Source organism: Haliotis rufescens, unplaced genomic scaffold (assembly GCF_023055435.1).
Source record: "Haliotis rufescens isolate VD_foot unplaced genomic scaffold, xgHalRufe1.0.p SCAF_18, whole genome shotgun sequence".
In the NCBI taxonomy this organism is placed as follows: Eukaryota; Metazoa; Mollusca; class Gastropoda; order Lepetellida; family Haliotidae; genus Haliotis; species Haliotis rufescens.
This window is the reverse complement of record NW_025963868.1, coordinates 205759-232311: the sequence shown is the minus strand read 5'-3', so window position 1 is coordinate 232311 and position 26553 is coordinate 205759. Positions and strand designations below refer to the sequence as shown.

The 26553-nt window shown below is 40.9% G+C and overlaps 1 protein-coding gene across 5 annotated transcripts in view; it reads left to right on the top strand.

Moving 5' to 3' along the window:
- Positions 1–26553, top strand: part of LOC124148369 (dixin-like) — a 93450-nt gene that overhangs the window by 30387 nt on the left and 36510 nt on the right. For 2 of the 5 annotated variants that reach the window (XM_046519428.2, XM_048398079.1), the window contains exons 2-5: positions 11548–11677; positions 20233–20358; positions 21315–21454; positions 26404–26498. In XM_046519428.2, coding sequence (XP_046375384.2) covers positions 11548–11677; positions 20233–20358; positions 21315–21454; positions 26404–26498 — 491 coding nt within the window. Of the gene's footprint in view, positions 1–7902; positions 9572–11547; positions 11678–15291; positions 15551–20232; positions 20359–21314; positions 21455–26403; positions 26499–26553 lie in introns of those variants that run through there. The other 3 variants (XM_046519430.2, XM_046519429.2, XM_048398080.1) reach the window with 3 other exon arrangements.

Below are 26553 nucleotides of genomic sequence, written 5' to 3'. Positions count from 1 at the left end.
GTCTATAGACTTTGTATAGTCTCCTTGGTATTTCTGATGGCGGAATTGGCTAGAAGGCACTGGTTAAAGGGTAATATTCCTGTTTAATGGAGAGAAGTCATAAACCCGGCCCTCATTACAGACAAAGCTCTTATTTTATTTTTAACATTTAGTCCCAGAAATCATTCTTATTCAAGAATGTATTTATACTAATTAAAATCCAAAAGGAGCCCGGAACAATGCTAATCAGGTCTGAGCAATCTAGACTTGCCGAATCATTCTGGACGTGAGTTGGGTTCCTTTTTAGTTTATTCTGTAGGGCCTTGGAGACCTAGACTGACATCTAGTCTCTGAAATGAACATATCGTACTGAAAAAACACACAGTTCAGTTATCTTAATAAGAATATAATAAAAAGGAGCCCAGTGACTCTTCATTTTCAGATACTGATACTGCAGTAATCTAGACTTGCCAAACATTATAGACTTACATAGGCTGTATTTGATATATATTTGTATCAGGGTCTGTGTGACAGACTATTGGAGACCGACTACTCCTATTTCAAAACCTTGTGCTGGCTAGACTTGCTTTTGTATGCATTTCTAGATTTTGATTTTTCATAAAATAAATATATTCCACGGCCATGGTGCAGGACTCGCAGATCCTTAATGGGGGAAATACAGTGTTAGAAGCGAGGTTTTGATTGGCGATTACAAGCATGTTTGTTTGTTTGTTTGTTGTTTAACGCGGCACAAGGTTAAAGCTTTTTTACGGCTGCCTGTAAATATTCAAATCTAAACCAAACAATCCAATGATTAATATGTCAGAATGGTCAAGGTTTCTCGCAGAAAACAATCCAATGATTGATATGTCATAATGGTCAAAGTTTCACTCAGAAAATCACCTTGCCTAGCCCCCGGCTCGCTGACTTGGTTGATGCATATCATCGTATCCCAATTGCGCGGATCGGTGTTCATGATGTCAATCACTGGATTGTCTGTTCCACACCGCCGACATATAGCTGATTGCGTCGTTAAACAACAAACAAACAAGCATGTGGGTTGTTGTACAAAGGCAGGATATACCATAACGAGCTGTTGTTCTGCGTCAAACGTGCCAAAATACGTTGCTGTCGTGTGCAGTGTCATTGTATCCAAGGTAGCGGTGTAATTTCGCGTGGAATGCCTAAAACCACGCATGCGTCCGTTGACGGGGAGATTCTGATTGATTTAGAGCAGCGATAAACTCAAGATAGGGAGTGTCACGAAATTAACTTTCTAATCAATAGGGTATAAGATTTGATTACTTCTAAAATTGCATACGTGTTTCGTTTGTCTGGAGTTTTGTCCCTTAGCTGCATGGTCAGGCTAGATGGTCTTACGCCTTTTTAGCAATATTCCAGCAATATCACGGCGGGGACACCAAAAATGGGCTTCACACATTTTATCCATGTCGGGAATCGAACCCGGGTCTTCGGCGTGACGAGCGAACGCTTTAACCACAAGGCTACTCCACCGCCCCTCTGATTATTTCCCTTGGTATGTCACTCCCCCACACGCAGGGTTACTGGTTTGTGGGGTCAGACGCTCTGCGTCAGGTGAGGTCTTCCTCACACATTGCATGTTCCCGGAGCAAGTGAGTTAACTGACGGTAAAAGTTCAGTTTCCACCCTTGCCGAACTAGACTGGAATTTCTGGCCTCGATCGTAGCGCCACCAGTGGCTATTATAAGTTATGTCCCTTTCCGTGTCCCTCCTATTGACCAATCAGATTCCACCTCTTATACCTCAATAAAATGGAGTCGCCCAGAGAAGACGATCTGATCGATAATCAAGATCTATATTGTGATAAAACGGGTGGACCAAATCACTTGAGCACCTTGATTAAAAACTTGAAAAGATTTGGAAAATATCTGCTGACAACGAGTTGGCGGGGCACATGTTTTGCAAATCCTGCAATCGATCGAAATCTGCACGACAGTTTTCGAACAGGATTTCGATTTCGGTGCGCGATTTTGATTGGACTATGCATAGACTCGTTAGTCCAGCCAAAATGTAACTCCTTAATACCAGCCAAGTTCGGCAAGGATGGAAACTGGACTTTTAACGTCAGTTAACTCCCTTGCATCGGGAAGATGCAATCATATTTGACTTTGATATACAGGCTGTGAATGACAACGGCTGTGGGTGTATGTATTACCTAGTGAGACATTATGTTCGATACTGGTAATTGTATCAGCGTTGTACTTCAGCCGATGTCCTTGTATTTCATAGCGATATATTCCCTTAGGCCGGATTTTAAAAAAAACCCAAAAACAACAACTTGTTTACGAATCCGCCGATTCCAAAACACAACGAATTATGACGAATCTGGAACTTATGGACCGGTCAGTAATTATTGTGTGGGGGTAGGGATGGGGGCAGGGCGAATCAGGGGAGGCTCACCTAAAAAACATGACATCTTTAGGGGGAGGGTAATAAAACACAATACTCTCATTTAGTGAGGGTCGAGAAAAAAGGGACATTTTATAATAAAATATTAAGCGCTTTGGCGTTTTGTCTTTTCAGGAAAGGGTATGAGAAAATTGTAGAAGGGTCAACCAATGATAGGTAATTATTTTCAGTCCATAAATGGACCAAAATCCTCAGTAATCTCCACAGCTGAGGTGGTTGTAGGGGCGTATACCTTTGGCCATGACTTCACATCCCGGTAAGCCTAGACAACCTGTATACAATACAAGATCATAAAAAAGAAAGTCCGATTGTACTTATCCATAGCAACGGACTCAGGGTATTGTCAGTTGTAATTGAGTCGAACTTGAAAAATAATTTCCAAACTTTCCACCTCAACACATGCACGGGTGAGGAAACTTAGTCCAGTGAAAACAATACTATCTGTTATAATCAGTCGTCTGGACAACCCAACCGTATCTCCATGATGGGGGGGGTAAGAAGGGCACTTCCCAAACACGCAATGTCGGACAATTGGTGTGTGTGTGTGTGTGTGTGTGTTGAGGGGGGGTGGGGGGCTGCACGGGGAGTGACAGCTCGCGGGGGTAGGGACCATTGAGACGCCAGGGGGACGAACGGATTGGACAAACATTTCCTTTCCTACATTGCTGAAATTAATATTGTGTTATTCGATGGTTTTCGAGATAGATGTATATGTGGCGGTAATTTGACGCGTAAAAACGTAATTACAGTTTTCAACCTGTATGCGTGTTGCCCTAGATTGGCACTAGTTTTAGAAATAACCCAGACAAATGTCCATTTGCGCTGTCTGAGTAGTATCTGTGTCCATCTGTCGCTGTCACCTAAATAATCACACATACACCTGTTGTTAAATTGTCCAATTTAAATTAAAATATGCATTTAAATTCGATCCGAAAAGTGCAGTATTCAAGTAGCCCTGTACAGGACGCCGGTGTAATAGACACCATTCACAAGAACACTTCTTGAAAAAACGAAATTACTTAATGAAACTCTTTAGTTTTTTATAAAATAAACACCACTGACACTAATATACTCACAAGATGGAGTTCACGTTTGAAGACCTTACAAAGGCTGTCCTTTGATATCGATATTACCCGTTGTTGCATTCGGGAGTACTCAGTTACTGACAGGTGTGACACGATCAACAGCCCAAACCATGCATATCTCTCTCTCTTTCTCTCGCTCTCTCTCTCTCTCTCTGTTTCTGAACGTATATTCTGTCTTACGGGCGGTCGGGTAGCCTAGTGGTTAAAGCGTTCGCTCGTCACGCCGAAGACCCGGGTTCGATTCCCGTCATGGGTACAATGTGTGAAGCCCATTTTTGGTGTCCCCGCCGTGATATTGCTGGAATGTTGCTACAAAGGCGTAAGACCATCTAGCCTGACCATGCAGCTAAGGGACACAACTCCAGACAAACGAAACACGTATGATATTGCTGGAATATTGCTGGAAAATATTACTAAAAGCGGCGTAAACCCATACTCACTCACTCACTATATTTTGTCTTACAGACCCTGATACAAATATATATCAAATACAGCCCATGCAAGTCTAAAATGTTTGGCAAGTCTAGATTACTGCAGTATCTGAAAATGAAATATATATTATATTTTTATTAAGATAACTGAACAACTGTTTTTTTCTGTACGATATGTTCATTTCAGAGACTAGATGTTAGTCTACTGAACGCAGTTACCACGATTTTAACCTCCCTGCTTACTCCTTACCATCCTCGTGAGTACAGGGCTATTTCCAAATGGTCGTCCAATTATTACCCCTGACCCGTTCTCAGTCACACTCTGTATGCACGATTGTTTACATAAACAAGTGAGTGAATGTTATTTTCGCTGCAGCCGACAATAGTCGAGCTTTGTCACGTTCTTCAGATAACCAACGCGGGGTAGACAAACCAGTGGTTGAAAGCATGAGCACCTATACACGCCACCGGTTCCGATGACACACAGCATAAACAGCCAACCAATCCCCATTACAAACATGGGTACAGGGGACTTTTCTGCCCTGGAATACCCACGGGTGTTGCGATATTGAAAACACCCTTTTTAAGGGCGGATCCAGCATGTTTTTAAAAGAGAGGGATCTCAGTCATGGCAGCCAAGTCCACAAACTTATCGCCAAAAACCAACTTATATCAGCGAGCTTCTTGAAGAGTACGTGCCTGGGAGATCTCTCAGATCAAGCTGCCAGTCCCTACTCTCTGCGCCTAGTGTTAGAACGGCGACTTTTGGAGGTCGGAGTTTCGCCAAAGTTGCCCCTGAGGTATGGAATAGGCTGCCATTGGATATCAGGAACATTGACAGTCCTACTTTGTTCCGATCAAGACTCAAAACCTATCTTTTCACCAAATCTTTCTTAGAGTATTGAGGCTTTGTGTTTTCCTAGCTGTGTAATGTCTCTTTTTTTGTGTAGACTCAAATGAAGCGCTTTTGAGTAGTTCTTCGAACTGAAGTTCTTCGCTTTAAAAATCTGTACTTATTATTATTATACCATTTTATCATTTTCCGTCATTGACGAGACTGACCGTGGGGTGAAATGGGGTTCAAGTCAATACCTGATGCTCTTTCAAGTCAGCATCCACGTATTGTAAAACTCTGTTGACGTTTCTGTGTGGAGAAATCCCATTTGAGGTGTTAATGATCACGTGACACATTTTGAAACACAGCTCTCGTTACGTCACATTTGTGAGGGTAGCGGAACACCAAAGAGAGGCAGGTACACGTGATTGCTGGATATCAATACATTTTCACGCCATGACATAACACGTGCGACAGATGATCACGTGACACGTTCTTACGTCATAATAAGAGACGACACATGTTATTACGTCATGGGGTATTTGTAACACATTAGTGGAGGCGTTGATGGTTCGACCCGGAGGGCAGTTTGCTCCTGTGAACAGGTTGATACCGTGGACTGGGAGAAGTCGATTGCAGTTAATGAATAACGAGGGGTCGTCTCAAAATAGTATGTCGTATTTATATTTCTCTTAGTTTGTTTTGAAAGTTTTAATGAAACTTTGGTTGGGATTGAATCGCCCTGGTTGACATTTGAACCAGCTGCGTCAGATACTGCAGATCTAATTGAAAGTACTAGTTAGTTTCATGAATAATCAGTGCGTGTTGTCTCAGAAAATATGTTCTTGTTGACGACTGCCTGATGTGGCTATTCACGGAGACGAAGATCAACAAATACGTCATCATCTATCAAACTGTGACAACAGTCGACGTTGCTACAGTCAAATGTCTGTCTTGAGGCAATCTGTACTTCCATCTATTACCTAATCGTTTAAAGAAATGTCGCTGCGAAAAATCTGTTTTTAGTTTTAAAGAAACAGATAGATTCATGGAGCTAAGGGACTGGACATAAGTTATGGGGTTGTGGGTGGGAGTGGATTGGTCTTAAGACTGTAACATATTGACAAACCCCCCCCCCCCCCCCCCCATTTTATGTAAAATTCCTCTCTTGCTCTCTCACCCCCACACCTACCCCCCCCCCCCCCCCCCCCCCCATTTTATGTAAGATTCCTCTCTTGCTCTCTCACATACACACACAAACACACCTACTCCTCCTCCACCACCCCACCCCCCCACCCCACACACACACATCTATAATATATTACCAGTCCCCAGATGCATCAAAGTTTACAGAAAATTTCATACACATACAAAAGTCTCATACCCATGATCACGAATACATTTATATCGCGTCAAATGTATACTGCACGTGCTTTACGTTTCTAGAGATTATGTGATGCACGTGCATTCCGTGCAAAGTAGGGTGTTTGCCTCTGGAAGTAAGAGAACACTTGACATAGTTTCAAGGCTCTGTCGCCGGTTCCTGAGTGAGTGAGTATGCTTTTAGCAATATTCCAGCAATATCACGGCGGGGGACACCAGAAACGGGCTTCACACATTGTACCCATGTCGGGAATCGAACCCGGGGAACGCTTTAACCACCAGGCTACCCGACCGCCCCTGCCAGGTCCTGATGAAATGTGGTCTTATTCGTTCTCTAACTTATACGTTTGGAAAACTTTTATACACAATAGGTCCATTTGAACTTTGTAAATTTCGCGTTGAATTTTCTCGCTTTGTGTGATAAAATATCAGTCCTGGGTTCATACATCATCGATACATCATTGATAAATCCAAATCGGGTATATAGCCTTCCGATACAGCAGTCTTCAATACAAGGCAGCGACGTCTCTAGATATATATCGGGTTAACGATCAAGTTGTCGACAAGAACCGGTTGACTGCTCAAATTCTAGATACACATCGGGTGACTGCTCAAATTTTAGACCTAAAGCGGGTGACTGCGCAAATTCAAGATCTAGATCGGATCAGTGCTCAAATTGGAGATCTAAATCGGGTCAACGATCAATTTCAATCGTGAATTTATTGTTCCAAGAACCCTTGAGCAATGTCGGTTGTTTGACCTCTGACCTCGGTAACAGCAGGTGCGCATGCTGGGGTTAACTCCGCAGGGGGTCATTAAAACTCCTCCTAGGGGCTGCCTTATCTCCCTTTGGTCATCTTCTTTCTTTCGCCTCTGTCGAACTGTGTGAAAACACAGAATGGGCGGGATGGTCTGTCCACATCACCAAAATCAATTAAGGCGCCAAAAAAGAGAATCGTGTTAAGGGAGTTCGTTGGCGATAGTGCCATTCCATTCGCAGGTTACGGAAAGGGGCGAGTGGTGACGAATGAGTGCCATTCGTGACCAACTCGCGTTATTCCGGGCCACTTCTAGCAGGTTACGGAAAGGGGCGAGTGGTGACGAATGCGATAGTGCCTACATCTGAGACTACGTGAATTTATTTTGGTTGGGGAAAAACATCCTTTCATGTACTTTAACTGAGGGTTGTGGTGATATACTTTATACTTAGCTTCATGGAATTAGAAATGGTAAATTTGTTGTGTTTGATAAGCTTTTAGAAGTTGGCAGAGCATACACTTTTTGTTGGATAATAACTTCTTTTATTCTCTGTGACGACTTTTCAGGGGTACTTCTTATCCCGTCATCGGGTGAATGAAGACAAAGAAGCTCTAAATACAGTAGTATATTATTAATAATAAAATCAGTAACAACCGATTTCACCAACCCCACCGAACAAATATAATACAAATACATATTTTGGATATGAAGAAGTGGGATTTCTGCCGAAAATAACGACATGTTAAATAATTATTAATTTCTGTCTTCTATCAAATAAAGTTTGACCACCAATGAATTGACAACAAGGGGACTTCACCAGGTGACGACTTTCTCCACTAATTCTCTGACACGATGCTGTAATCCCAAGGGTCAACAAGAGCCTTCTTTGCTCCGAGGCTTTGTGCGAGATATGCCTCTTTCAACATGTGTCAGGAACCACGTGACAATGTTTACAAATATTTAACCCGGAAGTGAAAACCCTGACCCGAGAAACCTTGACGGATCGGCAGGTGGTTTTTGCTAATTTCGGAATTAATAATTTATTCTTCGCGCTTCGCTACCCCTTATTGTGCATTTGACGAGTGACGGACGCTGAAATGTGTTCACTTACACCTGACACTTAACAAGATCTCGTTCGCATATTATTTCATTCGCCATGTTGGATAATTTATTTACATCATGGCAGCCGATTTTGTGAGGCTACGTCTAAAGATATTCATGTCCTAACAGGTGGTCAGTGGGACAGACATCGCAACAAACATCCGTCGATCGTGTTTTCCTGGACCAATTGGAGGATGTGCGAATACCAATGGCGAATATAACTGATCCGCTGTTCGGATGTTCAACGTTTTCGTGTTTTCTAAACCAGACACTATGTCAAAAATGTCGGTTTTCGTCTGCTCGACAGCTAATATGACAGGCCGGTTGGTAGCATCGCCAGGGATTTGATAACTGGTCCATGTGTGATTTCAAGGAAGGATATTGCTAATGGTAGATGCTTCTCGCCTCGTGTAGATCGGTGTTGTTGGATAGAGTGTACATTGTGTGTGTGCGGAATCGGCAGTCGAACGTGCCCAGGTCATCCTGTCCAGATTGTGTAGAAGAAAATTCATTTGGCTTGCCATCAGTTATTTATTATATGGCGTTTTCTAAACATACGTGACGGGTTCATATTGTTTGGTACCCAATTGTTTGAAGAATATTTCCAGTGTAAGATATCTGGGTTATAACTGAACCATTCAGGAACCAACCAAATTATCCTTAATTTATTCAAAATGACTCAACCATAATCTGACAAAATTAGAAAGGAGGCTTGTTTCGTTATTTTACGCAATATTTGTAGAATATTTACAAAATATGCACACACAGTTAATGGCATCTTGTACATATTGACATATTCCTGTTAATGTATTATGTTTTCATTGATAATTTAACAGAATAATTTATGACTTTGCACTAATCACTATTTATACAGTTCTTATATGGAACAATTTCTCTGTGATTTCTTTGTGATATTTTACTTTTACACAAGTATTATTAAGTTTTATTGGCCTGTTTTATTTTATCTCTGATTATTCCTTTTCTAGTCTGGATATACGTCAGTATCTGTTAGGCATTCAGTCCGAATACCAACTTGGCAGTATTCCGTAACGTAATATTGATCACGTCAGAGTCGCTTGTATGACGCAACCTGACTACCCTTGTTTTGCTCACCTGTGATTGTGGTCGCTGAAACCAGTGATGAATATTCATTAGGATTGTTGTTTGTCTTGAGCGACAATAGTCGAAACATTACTGAAGTGAACATTGAATGAAAAGTCGTTAAGGATTTTGGTCCAGACATCAGTGATTATAATTAATGAAACTTGTTAACAATATTCTAGCATGTGTGGAGCCTCGTTTCTCTGAACGGAAATGAAAACATTCTGATGCTAGTTGAACCTTGTTCTTGGGTATTAGCCCTGAGATAGTGGAAACAAACGTAGAAGTCGGTGCAGTCACAAATCATTTGCATGTCATCCAAACGAAATAGCGATTTGGTTATCTTGGAAGAGTATCAAGAACTGTTGGAAAACATGTCGTCTGGATTCACAAGTCCTGTCAAAAGTAATGACAGTGATGACAGCGCCACCTGGGGGGCGTGGCAGGTACAGCACTTATTAACCAATATTCTTTGTCTGATACTCAGACCTCAAAGTGGTGACCAGTGCCATTTGATTTTATATTTGGCAACTACAGCAAACAGCTGCCAAATAATTCAAATTGCTACAATATATATCTTCATGATGTAGAAATTCTTATGTTTTATTTTTAAAACTTTTATCGTTAGTTGGCTCCTTTGAGTACTCAACTTCTGACTGGCGCCGAAATTTGCATAATGGCCTTTTGGGCACAGAATAATTTAAACTTTGAGGTCTGAGGATATTCCTATAATCACCATAATCATAGAACAAACATGGTTTTATAAAAAAATATTTTTGACTTAGTACTAACACTTTTACAGTTCATCATGTGGAAGTAGTGTTATAAAACTGTTTCCAAAACTGGGATTAACATTTGAACTTGGAGGTTGTTTAACCAATCTGAGAGTTCCTCTGGTCAATGTCAGGAAAAGGTAGCTTGTATTGGTTAATGTGTGTTCAAACAGCCTCTCCTTTGTGTGTACATGTATTTGCTGTTGTATATTCAGTTATCCCAGTACGGGGTGTAGCATAGGAATCCAGTAAAACCCAGAGGTGTCCTATTTTTGGCCACTTGTCATGTTAACTTCATTCTGCTGAATGCAGGCCAGGAAAGTCAGCGATGGAGGAACCTTTGTAGTTTGTTGCAATGTTGTCGAGGCAAATATGCTGTAAATATTGTTGCTTTTGTTGTCAGTGATACTCGGTACCCATTAGCTAAATACAATCAGAGTTAGGACATTGTGTATAGATTTGCTTTAATTTTGTTTTTATGTTATGTTTTCTTTTGATTTTATTCTGTTCTTTTTGCTTACCACATTTCACAAGGAATTGCCCGAAATTAATATCTTTTCGATATAAGTATATAGTTATTTTGCATAATGGACTCTTGGTATTTGTTAAATATATTCATATTAATAATGCACATTTTATGTCCTGGATTAGGATTTCAAGCATGCTGAATGATGTCTTTTCTTGAATGCATTTCTGGACATATTTCGTCAAAATGAAATTATGTTTTTGAACTTTTAACAAATTATTTAAAAATATTAACCAAAATTTTTAATCAGAATTCTACTGATAAACATAACAACTATTTGTTGAAAACATAGTAAGGTGTTTTAAGATCTGTGGAACCTCAACAGTTACCATGGTTACAAAATTATCTGTTCTTGTAGAGTATTTATCGGGACCAGATAAACTGGAACTTTAAACAAGGATAGGCTGTTCATAGAAACTCAGTTACAGGGAATGTACTTTGCAAACTTAAATATGAGATTGCGTTCTTTTAGAACTACAGATATCAGGCATGGATCAAACCGAATTATTTTCATGTGGGTTTGATCAAACTCTCAACCAACTGGGCATCACTTAGGTGCATAGGTGTCCCAGTCATCTAATGTGCATCAGTTCCCAATGCAGAGTTGTGTCCCTTAGGCATGCCAGAATCCTATGATTGCTAGTCCATATCCCAGATTGTGATTCTTGGTTCAAAGCGGAAAACATCTAAGCATTTGCTTCACTTCAGTATTACCTTCTATAGGCGCCGTGATTTGCTGTGCAGAGTTTCGTCCCTTTGGCACGCCAGAAACCTATGATTGTGGGTTCGAATCCCGGTTCGCCCCGATTATGTTTCTAGGTTTGTCAGCACCATACCCGTGCTCGTGGGTTTCACCGAAGTGGTAAACGTCTGAGACCTGCATCACTTGGGGCTTTCCTCCCACATTAAGCTGACACGCCGTGATATAACTGGAATACTGTTAAAAGCGGCGTTAAACCCAACTCACTCACTCACTCACTCTGGACCCCCCCCCCATTTCACCTCATCCTTCCCTCCCTTGAGGAATAGTTTGCTCCATGCCTGAGGTAACAAAGTAGTGGACTGTCAGTGAAGACAGTTTTTTATTAAAGTATGTTCATGGTGTATTTGTCTGTTGTTTCAGGCGCAGTTAAATGCGTACGTTGCGTGGGTTAACTCCCAGCTGAAGAAGCGGCAGGGGATCCGGCTGATCGAGGACCTGCGTGTTGACATGCGAGATGGCGTGGCCCTGCTTCATCTTATAGACATTGTTGGTGAGTAACTGTAGTCACGTTTTCAAATTAAAATCTGGGTCCTTTTCTATGTAGCCTGATGTTGTCATCTGGCCACATGCCTACATCTTCCATGGGGAGGAGACCCGTGAAGATCCGGGGTAGAATAGGTCTTCAGCAACCCATGCTTGCCGTTATAGGTGACTATGCTTGTGTCGTAAGAGGCAACTAATGGGATAAGACTCGCTGACTTGGTTGATGCATGTCATTGATCCCAATTGCGTGGACCGATGCTCATGATATTAATCACTGGATTGTCTGGTCCAGACTTGATTATTACAGACCGCCGTCATATAGCTGGAATATTGCTGAGTGTGGCGTTAAATAAGGGTGAAACGATTCACTGATATTCCGATGCATCGCGATACTGGACCCACAGTAAAATATACCATTAATGTGGGCCCATTTATCGATACGCCACAAAATGGAATGCAAATCTCAAGTACAAAACATACTTACATTTTTAATAAGCTCAGGTTTTACACTGACAAATGTTTTTCCCCATCTCAAAAAACATAATCAGCTGATCACCGCAAGCACATAACACCGGAAATACCAGTCAGCAACACGAACTGAAGGACGCAATTCAATACCATCATTATCATGTTTATACTATCTTGTTATTAAAACGTGTTCATTGTATATCTGGACATGTGTTTGTAATATATTTTCAATTTTATTCAAAATTTCATTTAATATTGTTTTCATTAAGTTAGGTGAAATCGTGTGTGAAGAGATACAGCAACCACGATCAGATTACCGCTTTTGACGCATTGAAACGAACTTTAGTTGCTAAAGAATGGATACATATATTAAAAATGACATATTCTATCTCGTTAAAAGTCATATTTGTGGCAATTTAGCTAAAATATTTTAACATTACATTTTCTCAATCGAAATACCTGTCGCGCGGAAGTCCCAACGGTGACTGGTCAGATTGTTCCATACGTAAAAATATCCTGCAACAGCAATCACCAGTACCAAAATGCTACGCTTGTGGTTTTTATAATTTTAAATACAAATAGAGTGAGTGAGTGAGTTTGGTTTTACGCCGCTTTTAGCAATATTCCAGCAATATCACGGCGGGGGACACCAGAAATGGGCTTCACACATTGTACCCATGTCGGGAATCGAACCCGGGTCTTCGGCGTGACGAGCGAACGCTTTAACCACTAGGCTACCCCACCGCCCCGAATACATATAGAGCAAATGATAGAGTAAAAGCTGCAACTAAAGTAACACAATATTGGAATATATTATTCCTGATAAAACAATAATTTCACATACAATTTCTTCGATCATTGCATATAAATTCCTTGAAGTTGTATCACTGGTGAAGTACATTAATTATTTTCTGGTGTTTGAACTTTGAATTGTTTTGAAGGAAAGTTAAAGAAAGTTCCACTTTGTAGCTTAACAACTTCAGTAGTCTTGTTATTATCAAATAATCTTGACTGTTCCAAAATCATGAAAGGTTCAATCTTGACATGCTTTAAGTCTTGTTTTTGTATCATTGCGTATCGAGATACATATCGTATCGTGACCAGAATATCGAGATGCGTATCGTATCGTGACCTTCCAGTATCGTTGCAGCCCTAGCGTTAAACAACAAACCAACCAACCCAAATCTGCGGCTACTGTCAGTAATTCCCTAATTGGAATTAAAACATTCCAGTTAAAGTTTTTTAGTATATATCTGATGTAACAACCTTGCTTGGTCGGATCCACTTGTATTTCACTGATTTTAGTACATATAAGGAAGGACCCGTGAAGATCCGGGGTAGAATAGGTCTTCAGCTACCCACGCTTGTCGTAAGAGGCGACTAACGGGATCGGGAGGTCAGGCTCGCTAACTTGGTTGATGCATGACATCGTATCCCAATTGTGTGATCAATGCTCATGATGTCAATTGCTGGATTGTCTGGTCCAGACTTGATTATTTACAGACTGCTGTCATATAGCTGGGATATTGATGAGTGGGACAACAACAAATAAACAAAAAACAAAAACAGGGTTCTCTCTAGGAATTTTCTTAATTGGGCCTTTATGTGAAAATTTTAAATATTCCAGAGGTACACCCATAAAGCACAATGTTAATATGCCCCATTGTATGTGGAAATGTGGGCCTTTTTTCAAATTTAGGGGATTTAAAGCATAAGACCCCTCCCTAGAATTATCCCTGCAAAAAACAAGGAAGAAAGAATCTCTGATGCCAAGTTTTACATTATTGCATTAAATATTATGTTAATATACAATGTTAAGAAACTTCTGTATTTAAGAAAATGGGAACTTAAGAATCCCACATTTAAACAAAATATGTTTGGATCAGACGGCACTTCTGGATTAAATTTATGCAGGTTGATGGCAATAGTTCTGAATGAAGGGAGATAACTCTTGCATGGCCATCAAACTTGTTTCAGTTGAGAAGTTTATATTTCTTGAAAAGTAATTTCACAGAAGTCCCCCATGTTATCTATTTGCTTACCTCAGTGCGATAAAAACTAATGTCAGACACTGAGATGACTTTCCTTGGTTGTCTGTAAAGGTGGAGTATTAGGCAGATATTTCATTCTCAGGTTCTTTGCATTTGTGTGTGTGCAATGTCATGTGCAAAAGTTTGTTGTTTAACACTGCACTTAGCAATATTCAAGCTATATGATGGTGGTCGGCAAATAATAGACAGTCCTGTGATTGACATCATGAGCATCGATCCATGCAATTGGGATCGATGATATGCTACCAACATCCACCCAATCCCATTCGTCGCCTCTTACGACAAGCATAGTTTCCTTGGGTTAAGGATGTGCAGAAATTCTTTTAATGTTTTAAGGTAGAAGTCTTGTCTATATCAGCTGAACAAAATGCATGTGTTCACATTATTTCTGTCACTGACTGACTGACTGACTCACTCACTGACTCACTCACTCACTCACTCACTCACTCACTCACTCACTCACTCACTGTTATTTGACAGTGACATTTACGATTTGACATGTATCCTACAAAAGTCAGTTACTCTAAGTGCAGAGGACCAGCAGACATCCTGCTGTGATAATGTCATTGACAGAGTCGTCCTATTGTTTCCTGACAGGGGAAGGGTTGTGCCGTCGCACTGCTGGTTCCTCTTGTGGATTTCCTCGGGCACAGGTGGCCCAGTCGTCTAAGGGGCCGCGATTCGCTGTGCAGAGTTGCGTCCCTTGAGCATGCCAGAAACCCATGATTGTGGGTTCGAATCCCAGTTCACCCCGATTATGTTTCTAGGTTTGTCAGCACCATACCCGTGCTCGTGGGTTTCACCGAAATAGTAAACGTCTGAGACCTGCATCACTTCGGGCTTTCCTCCCACATTAAGCTGACACCCCGTGATATAGCTGGAATACTGTTAAAAGCGGCGTTAAACCCAACTCACTCACTCACTCACTCACTCACTCACTCACTCACTCACTCACTCACTCACTCACTCACTCTGGAGGAAAAGCAGTTGTGTTGAGAATGCATAAACATAACTATTAGTATTAACTATGCAGTATAAGATTCCATATTCCTCTTCAGTGAATGTATCTTCCGTGTATTGTAGTTTGTGGGCTGTTTTATACACTGTTGGTAGCGTGGGACTAGACTGGCCGGTTAATCACTTTCCTTCCTCCTCCTTGGAGAGTTCCTTTAGGGGAATGTTTATGAGTCAGACCATCTCTGTGCTACAGGCATGTGGTGTTGTACCCCACTGTCAGTCAGTGTGTGGGAGAGAGGCAGTAGTAAGTTCATGGATAAGCAGAGCTGGGAGCTCCTAGGTGCTGCTGTCTGTCTGTCTGTCAACAGTGGTGCAGAACAGTTAAATGGCTACCCGGGACTGTGGTAAGAGTTGGGGGACTGACATGACATTATTTTGTTGTGGTGATTCTCTCTGTTAACCCAAGAGGTGTAGCATCAGTTTTCGGGCGGGGGTCCTGGGTTCGTCCCAGAGTTTTACCTTCACTTAGGAAAAGTGGTCTTGCAGGCAGTATGGGGGGGTCTGTAAGGTAACGAAATGCTGTAGTGTACTGTGCTTTTTTGATAATTACTTAAGACTTTTAGAGCCTGGAATGAATCAATGATCACATGGACAGCGGTTATGATTATGATTTGTGTAAAGTACCCCCCCAAAATATTCAGAACTTATTTCCGAAACACAGTTACAAGCTAATTTACTTTCCAAGTCAAGCCTATATATTTAGAACAGTTATATCCATCTAAAACATTATTTCATTTTTTAAATCTTGAAATGTTCACTAATTTTGGGAAAAACCTGAGAGTGATGAATAGATGAGTGAAAAAATATTGGTTACCCAATGAAAAATGTAATAACCCAATTAAAATAGAAACCCTAGAGTAAAAACTCAATTGCTTAAAAAGTTATCTGGAGCTCTGAATCTCACACACTCACTCACTCACTCAGCTGTGGGTAGGTTTGCCTAGTGGTGAAGGTGATGCAGTTGATTGCAGAGTTGTGGCCCTTAGTCTTGCCAGGATCTGTTGCTGGTTGTGGGTTTGAATCTCAGATGTGTTGTTAGTTGTTTGGAAATCCTAGTTTTGTTCCAATTATTATTACTGTGGTCTCCAACCCATGCCGCTGGTTGAAACACTCACTCACCACTGAACAGTCTTAAAAAAGGTTGATCTGGTGCCAAACAATTAGAAATTGACTCTTCCAAAGGCTGTGGACAAGGTGCACAGAACACTGTGGGATAACCAGCAGTCATACCAGTGATTAACATACCCAAATCACGCCTGATATCACTAATTACCAAGTCCTGATCACAACTGATATCACTAATTAATGAACTCCAATCACAACACTACTTGTATGGAAGTCTTGGAGGCTATCAGCATGCACGTGCCATCGTGTTGTTCAGATGTAATTGGTATTTTATTATTTCATGAGTAGACAGCATTCATAGCATATGCCACTTTGCGTGACGTTATTTCTACCAGATGTCGGTTCATTATTTGATTGTTTACCAGGACAATTGTATAAATATTACTTGAATTTAATGGCAGCCATCATTGCAGACAGCATTTGTAGCATACGCCACTTCGCCTGACGACAAAGTGATTCACAGTTTTCCCGGCCTATTTCTACCTGTGTGGTTAATGTTCGTTCATTAATTATTGTTTACCATAGGACAATTGTATAAATATTACTTGAATTTAATGGCAGCCATTCGTTTTGATTCATTCAAAGATCAGTGTTTGAAATAATTATAAAACCCAACAAGACAGTCGGGCCCATAAATGTTGCCTGCCCATCCTCCAAGTTACCTGCCCGCATCCATACATTCTAAATATTGAAAAATCGCAGAAAAATAAGAAACAAATTGCATTTTGATTAAGTTGAAATATTGCAAACAAGTACTTGAGAATCTACAAGGATTATATGATAAGACTGATTGTGTAAGTAGGTTAAAAATATTTGCCAGACATTTGGGCAGTTAGAGGAAATGTTTTAGTCTGTCTTACAGACCCTGATACAAATATATATCAAATACAGCCCATGCAAGTCTATAATGTTTGGCAAGTCTAGATCACTGCAGTATCTGAAAATGAAGAGAGTCACTGGGCTCCTTTTTATTATATTTTTATTAAGATAACTGAACAACTGTTTTTTTATGTGCGATATGTTCATTTCAGAGACTAGATGTTAGTCTAGAAATTTTCCTGCAGTCCGACAGAAAAGTTACTTGCCATGGGCAGGCAGGCAGGCAGGCAATTATTTCGGACACTGTCAAAGATGGATAATTGAAATAAAATGTGGATTCATAAAGATTCATGATGGCCACCCAGTTCATAATTGCTTCATTTAATCATATGATGGACTGTTTCATCGATGTGATAAACCAATGCGTTAAAACTTGGTATGACGATATGAAAAATATGCAAATGAGGTCACAGCAGGAACTACATTTAGTTGGCTTTGTACGTCGATGTAGTGTTTACTTGTCAATAACTGGAAAGTGTTTTCCTGATGTGTGAGTGCATATGTCAACAGCCAGGGCTGCAAATCATTTGGCACTATATCACAAATAGGACGATTCACTCAGGCTTTGTATTCCTACACGGTTTCTAAAATGGCTATGGTGAATAGAAATATGTCTCAACTTCAGTTGTTTTAACCATGACATTATATGATAAGGAAATTATTACCCACATCCCAATTGCGTGGATCGATGCTCGCGATGTCAATCACTGGATTGTCTGGTCCAGACTTGATTATTTACAGACCGTCATATACAGAGCTCCAGATAAGCTGTGTATCTGCGTGAAATACGCGTCAGAAATGCAGAAATACGCAGTAAAATATAATCCAAGCGTATCAAATACGCAACGAACATTACAGATACGCTACAAAAATAAAACTTGTGCGTATCATCAAAATATTGTGAAGTAACCCTGCGTATTCGATTAGCAAATCAGCAACTTATTTTGAAAATATAAACGGGCATTCTGTCAACCTTGCCAAACTCCACGATGACAGTTTCATCATGATCATTTTCCATCACACTTTCTTGGGGAAGTATCGTGGTATTTTTTAGTCCTATAAAGCTCTCGAACCCACACGACACCAGTTTGCAGGGACTAGATGAATAGTGTTTTTAAATATTTGACTTAAATACCCACGTGTAAAAACTAGTGGGTAACAGAAATTTGAATACGCAGATAGAATTACTGATACCCAATGATTTTAAAATGCATGGGTAAAATACCCACAACACCAAAAGCTTATCTGGAGCTCTGCATATAGCTGGAATATTGCTGAGTGCGGCGTTAAACAACAAACCAAACGACCAACCATATCAAATGCAGTGGTTGGTCTCTGTCAGTGTCTGGCCTGGTGTGTCTGTCGTGTGTGTAAGGTGCAGTGTGACAGGATGTTTATTCAGTGCTGCACTACATAGTGCACAATGGCCTACACCTGGGGAAAACTGCGCCACTTTGTGCATGTTGTATGAGGAGGAAGTATTACCTGCACTTTGATGTCGGCAACTTGACACTCAGGACTAGACATTGACATGATTTAGTCCGTTACTGCATACAATTTCTAGAGGTTGGTGATTTGTGTTGCTCATGTTGTAAACCCTCATAAGAGAGGGTTTAATGTCTGTACCTTTTATCTCTGGGCATATAATGCAGGGGGATATAGTCAACACCTTTTCTGTCTGCCCGCCCGTCCGTCTGTAATCATTTTATTTCCATGGCACAACTTGAAACCCTTCAATGTTTTTCAACAGAAATTGGCAGATATATAAGATGGATCCTGAAGTTTCCATAGAAACAATTTGTTCTTAGTCTCATGGGTGGAGAATTTCGTTTCTGGAGCACAACTCAAAAACATTCAATATTTTTCAACAGAATTTGGCAGAAATGTCAAATGGATCCTGAAGTGGTGCCTTTGGCTATTTGCAGGTTTTTTGCATTTTTATTTTCCAGAGCACAACTTGAAAACCGTGAAAGACTTTTCACCCAAATCTGGTACATGTATTAACCAAGGGTTGAAGTGATTTCCTATTTAGGAAATTTTCAAATTTAATTTTTCCCGGCATCCATGGAAACAAGTTTGTCTTTGACTCTGTTCATAGTGGTTTGCTTGTCAGGACCATTTCTCTAAAACTAAATGTATTCTTTATTAAAACTACACACACAAAGACCAGGATGTATGTCAACAGGTACCTTTTGCTATTTAGGATTTTTTAGAATTTATATTTTTTCTGTTTCCATGGCAACGAGTTTGTCTCTGTCTGAAATCCGAAAGTTCCGAATCCCAATTCCATGCTATTGTTTTGATATCTCAATTACAAATCTTGTATACGGACTGACAGATTAGATAGATCTTCTCTCATCAAGTTGGACTTGAAGTACCAGTCAGATGAGGGGCGGTCGGGTAGCCTAGTGGTTAAAGCGTTCGCTCGTCACGCCAAAGACCCGGGTTCGATTCCCGACATGGGTACAATGTGTGAAGCCCATTTCTGGTGTCCCCCACCATGATATTGCTGGAATATTGCTAAAGGCCGCGTAAAACCGTACTCACTCACTCACTCACTCACTCACTCACTCACTCACTCACTCACTCACTCACTCACTCACTCACTCACTCACTCACTCACTCACTCACTCACTCACTCACCAGTCAGATGATTTGTTCTTTTGAATTTGTGGGTGCCGTTGGGATTTGTCATTTTCTGCTGACTCTTGTTGTCTCTCTCTTGTTGATCAGATGTCAAAACATCTTGTGATTGTGAGATGAGTTGTCATTCGGTACTCACTCACCAGTCAGATGATTTGTTCTTTTGAATTTGTGGGTGCCGTTGGGATTTGTCATTTTCTGCTGACTCTTGTTGTCTCTCTCTTGTTGATCAGATGTCAAAACATCTTGTGATTGTGAGATGAGTTGTCATTCGGTGCCCACTACTGTCTGTTGTGCATCTCTGTCTCTATTTTTCAGGAGGTACATGACTAAGGGAGGAATGTGAGGGCGTAGTTTCATGGGGATGGTTGTGTTTCAGGCGGAGAGAAGCTGACGGGGACCCACCCGGATCCGTCTGGGTATGGGGAGATGAAAGAGAACGTGGAGAAGGTGCTACAGTTTATGTGTAAAAGCAGAATAAGGATGCATCACACCAACGCAGCAGGTAGGTGCACGAAATTCACTTCCACCTCAGTACAGTAGGGTGACTGGTCCATGGCACTGGGAACAGGCACCCTAGGCACCCAAGTACAGTGTTGCCTGGGACCCGTGAGGATCCGGGGTAGAATAGGTCTTCAGCAACCCATGCTTTCTGTAAAAAGCGACTATGTTGTCGTAAGAGGCGACTAACGGGATCGGGTGGTCAGGCATGCTGAATTAGTTGATGCATGTCATCGATTCCAAATGCGTGGATCGATGCTCATGATGTCGATCACTGAATTGTCTGGTCCAGACTCGATTATTTACAGACCACCGTCATATAGCTGAAATATTGCTGTGTGTGGCGTTAAATAACAAACAAACAAATAAAAATACTGTTGCCAGGCAACCAAGAACAGGGGTTCCTGTTGCCAGGCACCAAAGAACTGTAGTGTTTTATCACTCATTGGCTACTATTGGAAGGCAAATCCTTTACAGTCATGGGGGCGGTCGGGTAGCCTAGTGGTTGAAGCGTCACGACGAAGACCCGGGTTCAATTCCCAACATGGGTACAATGTGTGAAGCCAATTTCTGGTGTCCCCCGCTGTGATATTGCTGGAATATTGCTAAAAGCGGTGTTAAACCATACTCACTCACTCACTCACTCACTCCTGGGTTTGCAATGATGTAACAATGTTAAAATGACCATTTAGTGTCCTATATGGTTAAGCTCTCTATCACAACACTTTATTGCGGTATATGTTTATAGGTGTTATAGGCTATAACGGAATGGCTGTTGTATACTGATGGAAAGAAAAAAGGGAACATAATGAAGGGAGTCATTTGTTTGATGCGGCGTAAAATCATACTCACTCACTCACTCACTTTACAGTCATGTGTTGAAGTATTAGGAATACACACCAGCCATGTGTGTGTGAGACATGAAATGATGTAATATGTGTGTGTGTGTGTGTATTTCAGATATTGTAGATGGCAACCTGAAGGCCATCATGCGTCTCATCCTGGCTCTGGCAGCTCACTATAAACCCAACAGTGTCAAACACTCGGCATACCAGCACTACCGCTCTCCTAGCAAGGGAAACCTGGCCGGGATAGCACAGGTAGGTTCTGCATGATTAAAACACATTCACATTTTCACTTTCACGATCTTGTAAGCGATGCTCTGATTGGTTGGATGAAAGGTCGATCTGACGTCACCTGTAATGGGATGCCCTCAGATCTTTGATGTAGGAGCAGCGAGCACAATTGTCTGATTAGACTGACTTTCACACAAGGTTCTAATTAGAGTGTTGATATATATAGTGTTGATATTGTCCCTATGTTACACCAGTGTGATGCCTCTGTGGTCTAGTAGACCGCCTCCGTGGTCTAGTGGTAGAGCGTCCGCCCGGAGAGCGGAAGGTCCGGAGTTCGATCCCCGGCCGCATCATACCAAAAGACGTTAAAAGATGGTACTTATTGTTACCCTGTCTGGCGCTCGGCATTAAGGGGCTAAAACAAGGACTGGTCGGCTCGGAGTCAGTATACTGTGTCTGAGTGGGGTATTCATGTTAAATTGCGGCATGGTATCTCAGTGAGCTAGCACTATAAATCGACATCAGTCCGGTCTAGTACAAGCAGCCACACACCCACATACATGTGCATGCACATCGCTCTATAAGTGCAATAATCTTGGATGCGACGTTAAACCCAATTTCACCTCACCTCCGTGGTCTAGTGGATGCAGCGTCAGCCTGGACAGCAGAAGGTCTGTGGTTCAATCCCCTGCCTGGTGCTCAGCATTAAGGGGCTAAAACAAGGACTGGTCGGCCCAGAGTCAGTACACTGTGTCTGAGTGGGGTATCTGTGTTGTCTCAGTGTTGCGCTATAATACTGGCAAATTCCAAATTGGTAAAAGCAGTGACATACATACAGAATCAGTCAAAGTACTCACTCACTCACTCACTCACTCACTCACTCACTCACTCACTCACTCACTCACTCACTCACTCACTCACTCACTCACTCACTCACTCACTCACTCACACACACACCCACCCGATCAGCAGGGTGAGTGCTTTTACAGCCATTATTACAACAACAATTCTATGACCTATTCACTAAATACTTTGTTCACTTGTGCAAGTGTCCATATCAGGAACTGGAAGTGCATACACCACTAGGACAAGAGCAGACAGCTGGACACAAAACTTGCCCAGACATTTCCGGCTGTTCAATTCATAAACTACCTGCAGTGAATAGTGCCTTGAAGCGTGACTAACGAGTCATATCCTTAATGGAGTCCCTACATTCACACTGATGGTGCTGTTCGGCCATGTTATTATGTTTTTACCACCTGTTGCATACATTCTCCATCCACACCAACTACTAGCTCCAGGCAACTTAACCGGAAACAGTTATTGGCCCGGAAAGCGATACCATCCCCTAAAGCATGATAACTTGCATCCTTTAGGCAATATAGTATCACCAAACTTGTCTTTCAGTGTATCTGATAATTTAAAAAAAATATTTTAATGTGTTACGCAGGTGCCTCAATATTTTGGTTATTATTAAGGAAAAATGTTGCGGTGTTACTGTTAAACCTGATGATTGTGAATCAAGACTATTGTAATTCAAATTTCATAAATACTGTTGATTTAAAAAAAATATTTTAATATTTCAATATTTTGGTTTTTATTGTTAAGGAAAAATGTTGCGGTGTTACTGTTAAACCTGATGTTTGAGAATCAAGACTATTGTAATTCAAGTTTCATAAATACTGTTGATTTCAAAAAAATATTTTAATATGTTACACAGGTGCCTCAATATTTTGTTTTTTATTGTAAGGAAAAATGTTACGGTGTTACTGTTAGACCTGATGATTGAGGATCAAGACTATTGTAATTCAAGTTTCATAAATACTGTTGATGAAAAAAAGTAAAGATATTAAGTGATATTCACAATCAGTTTCATTGATCGTCTATCTGAATTCATTCAAGCCCCGTGCAGAGCACCTGTTTGCTGAGGTCAACTAGACCTTCATTGAACACAGACCGGGAATTCAATTAGGGGTTGTATCAAAGCCAGTATGGCCATTATCCTTGTAACAATACTTTCTCATTGGCAACATTGAAATGGCAGGGCTGAAACTCAGTTTAGATGTTAGTGCAAATATTCCAATATTTGCCGTTTGAATTTTCATGCATCAATGCAGTGGGCGGACCTATGACGAGGATAACAATGGCGTTTTGGCAGGATGGAAACTGCATTGATGAGATACTGCAACTGTTCTGCTACAAGCTGTTTGTATTCTTCGTTTTGTTGACCGAAGTGTGTTGACTGTCAGGAGGCAACAGTTACGGTTGAACGACTACGCATTATGCGTCAAATTCCATTTTTTTTTCTTAACGGAGACCATATGCCGTGGTATTGATTCTCTGTAATACCATATTCATCGTATTTAATGCATGACACACACGGAGGTGAAAATACAAATACAGTCGTCTCACATACAGGAATAGGAATCTATTTTGTTTCAAGTGTGACACAGGTCATTCATAAAAGTGTTCAGGTGTACCCTTTGATGTTTGAGTGGGCCAAACAGAAGAATAATTGTCAATGGAAAAAGAAAGCTCTTTATTACAGCTTTGTTCATGTTTTTGTGAGAAAGTACGTCTATCACTGGCTTCACATTATAAATATTGCAATAAGTATTTGTAGTAAACAAAATGTTATTTCTATAAGTGTGTCCTAAGACACTGGGATATTTGCTTAACTGTGTCATTATGAATTTAACTGAGGCACTTTAATACAAGGAATTTGGAACACTGGCATATCACTGACTACATGTCTAGTACACTGCTACAAAGTTAAATTACAACAGTAAGATTTTTTTAACTTGCCTGACAATATCTTTGGAGTCCCAGGTGAATTCATGTGATCTGTCAGGACGATTCCGTGATCATGGATTACACAGAAGTGGTAACATCTGTGACATGCTTCATTGTGGACTTCTGGGCACGACAATGCTACCAATTCCCATTCCTAACTTTGAATGCAGTGACACTTGTTATACTAAATACGGTAACTGTGTGTATTACTTTCTGTGCTATGCCTGTATTGGCTGTGTATTGTAGGGTTTATAATAAACGTATACACTAGTTGAACACTTCACTGTCGGAATGTCGGTCACGATGCTGAGGAGAATACGCTCACTATGATCAAGATGGTAGTATTTTGTCATATACTGTTGGTTACAGAATAGGTGTTTGATGTCAAGATTCAGGGTATTTTAATGCATACAGCTTGTCCTGTTGAAATTGCCAAACTGATCAATAGTTAAGGTATCATAGGGACTAGTAGAAATGTTGTTATATACTGTTGGTTACAGAATAGGTTTTTGATGTCAAGGTTCAGGTTTTTCAATGCATACAGCTTTAGAAATTGGCACTAGTCTTGTTGTCCTTGTCAAACTGCCCAATAGTTAAGGTGTCATAGGGACTAGTAGAAATTTTGTCATGTACTGTTGGTTCAACATAGGTTTGTGATGTCAAGGTTCAGGTTTTTGATGCATATACATCTTTGTTCTCCAAAGTTGTCTTCAAACTATGTTGACTTCTTTTGACGTGACTAGAATGACCAGCTGTGGTATATTAACATTAATACTGGTTGGAAATAATACCTAATATAAGTGACCGGTGAAGACCCGGGGTAGAATAGGTCTTTAGCAACCCATGCTAGCCGTAAAAGGCGACTATGCTTGTTGTAAGAGTCAACTAACGGGATTGGGTGGTCAGGCTCGCTGACTTGGTTGATGCATGTCATCGTATCCCAATTGCATAGATCAATGCTCATGATGTCCATCACTGGATTGTCTGGTCCAGTGTTGATTATTTACAGACTGCTGTCATATAGCTGGAATATTGCGTTAAACAATAAACAAACAAACAAAACTGTCGTGTCACCCGAGTCAACTCTAGTTCCCCACTGTTGAGAATGATGGTCTTGGGTGAACTGTGGAAGTTGTCACTTCGTAAACATATTGCCGGTTTGATCAAATTATCAGATTTGTTTTTGAAGAGGAATAACTGTGTATGATGTCAAAACACAGGCAACGGAAAATTTGTAATGGTCAATATTTGTTGTTTGTTAGGGTTGAGAAAATTCTTTGTCTTCCCCAAATGAGCTGGACACTTGTTGCTTGTGATGTAGGTTAAGAGTAGTCTCCCTTGCCACACAAGAAGAGAAAATGTTATTGTGACAGATTTCTGTGATGCTTGTGTCCATGGGACACAACACAATGATGTTTAATGTAAACACTGTATTTACTTCTGTTCTTTGACTGTCTTAGAACAATGACTTAGTATTCATGGCGAGGTTTACTTTGTTTGTTGTTTAACGCCGCACTCAGCAATATTCCAGCTGTATGACGGCTGTCTGTAAATAATCGAGTTTAGACAAGACAATCCAGTGATGGACGTCATTAGCATTTGGGATACGATGACATGCATCAACCAAGTCAGCGAGTCTGACCACCCGATCCTGTTAGTCGCCTCTTACGACAAGCATCGTCACTCCTGGGGTCAAGACAAGAGTTCTAGTCACTTATGTCATCACTGATCACACCTGCAAGTCCAGACAGACGCCACCCACGCAACACGGTGTCTTTGTTCTTTGCGACTGCGTCAAAAGCCGACACGAGCCAGTGCGCATGTATGGTTTTAGCGGTACTCTAATCAGTGCTAATAAGCGGTGATATTTGGTGTGTGATTGGATTAATGTAATGATGGATTAAAGTGAAGATTCTCACATTCTCCTTCTTGAATCACTGATAGTGATGTAGACATGGAATTTATGTATAACATTTTATATTTTAAAGAGGGTCTATACTGGTGGGAGACATAATAAAAATATATTTTTATGTTTAATATATATTTCTTTTCCAGCTGCTTTTTAGTAGAGGCGGCTGGCCCGTGAAACGAAAAATAAAATATGTGTTGCCCAATGGATACTAAAAATGATCTGGGTCAAGCCAGCTGAGATCTGTGTAACTCTGTGTCTGTTGTTGCAGGGTGCATCAGCAGCGTTAGCGGATGCGCGACGCCATGCAGCACGTGCCGGACACCGGTATCGCCGCAGTAGGGACGCAGCTTTCAATGAGCGACGGTGAGTATTCTTCCGGGGCCCTGTGTTTAAGTCCATGTATAGTAAGGTGATACCA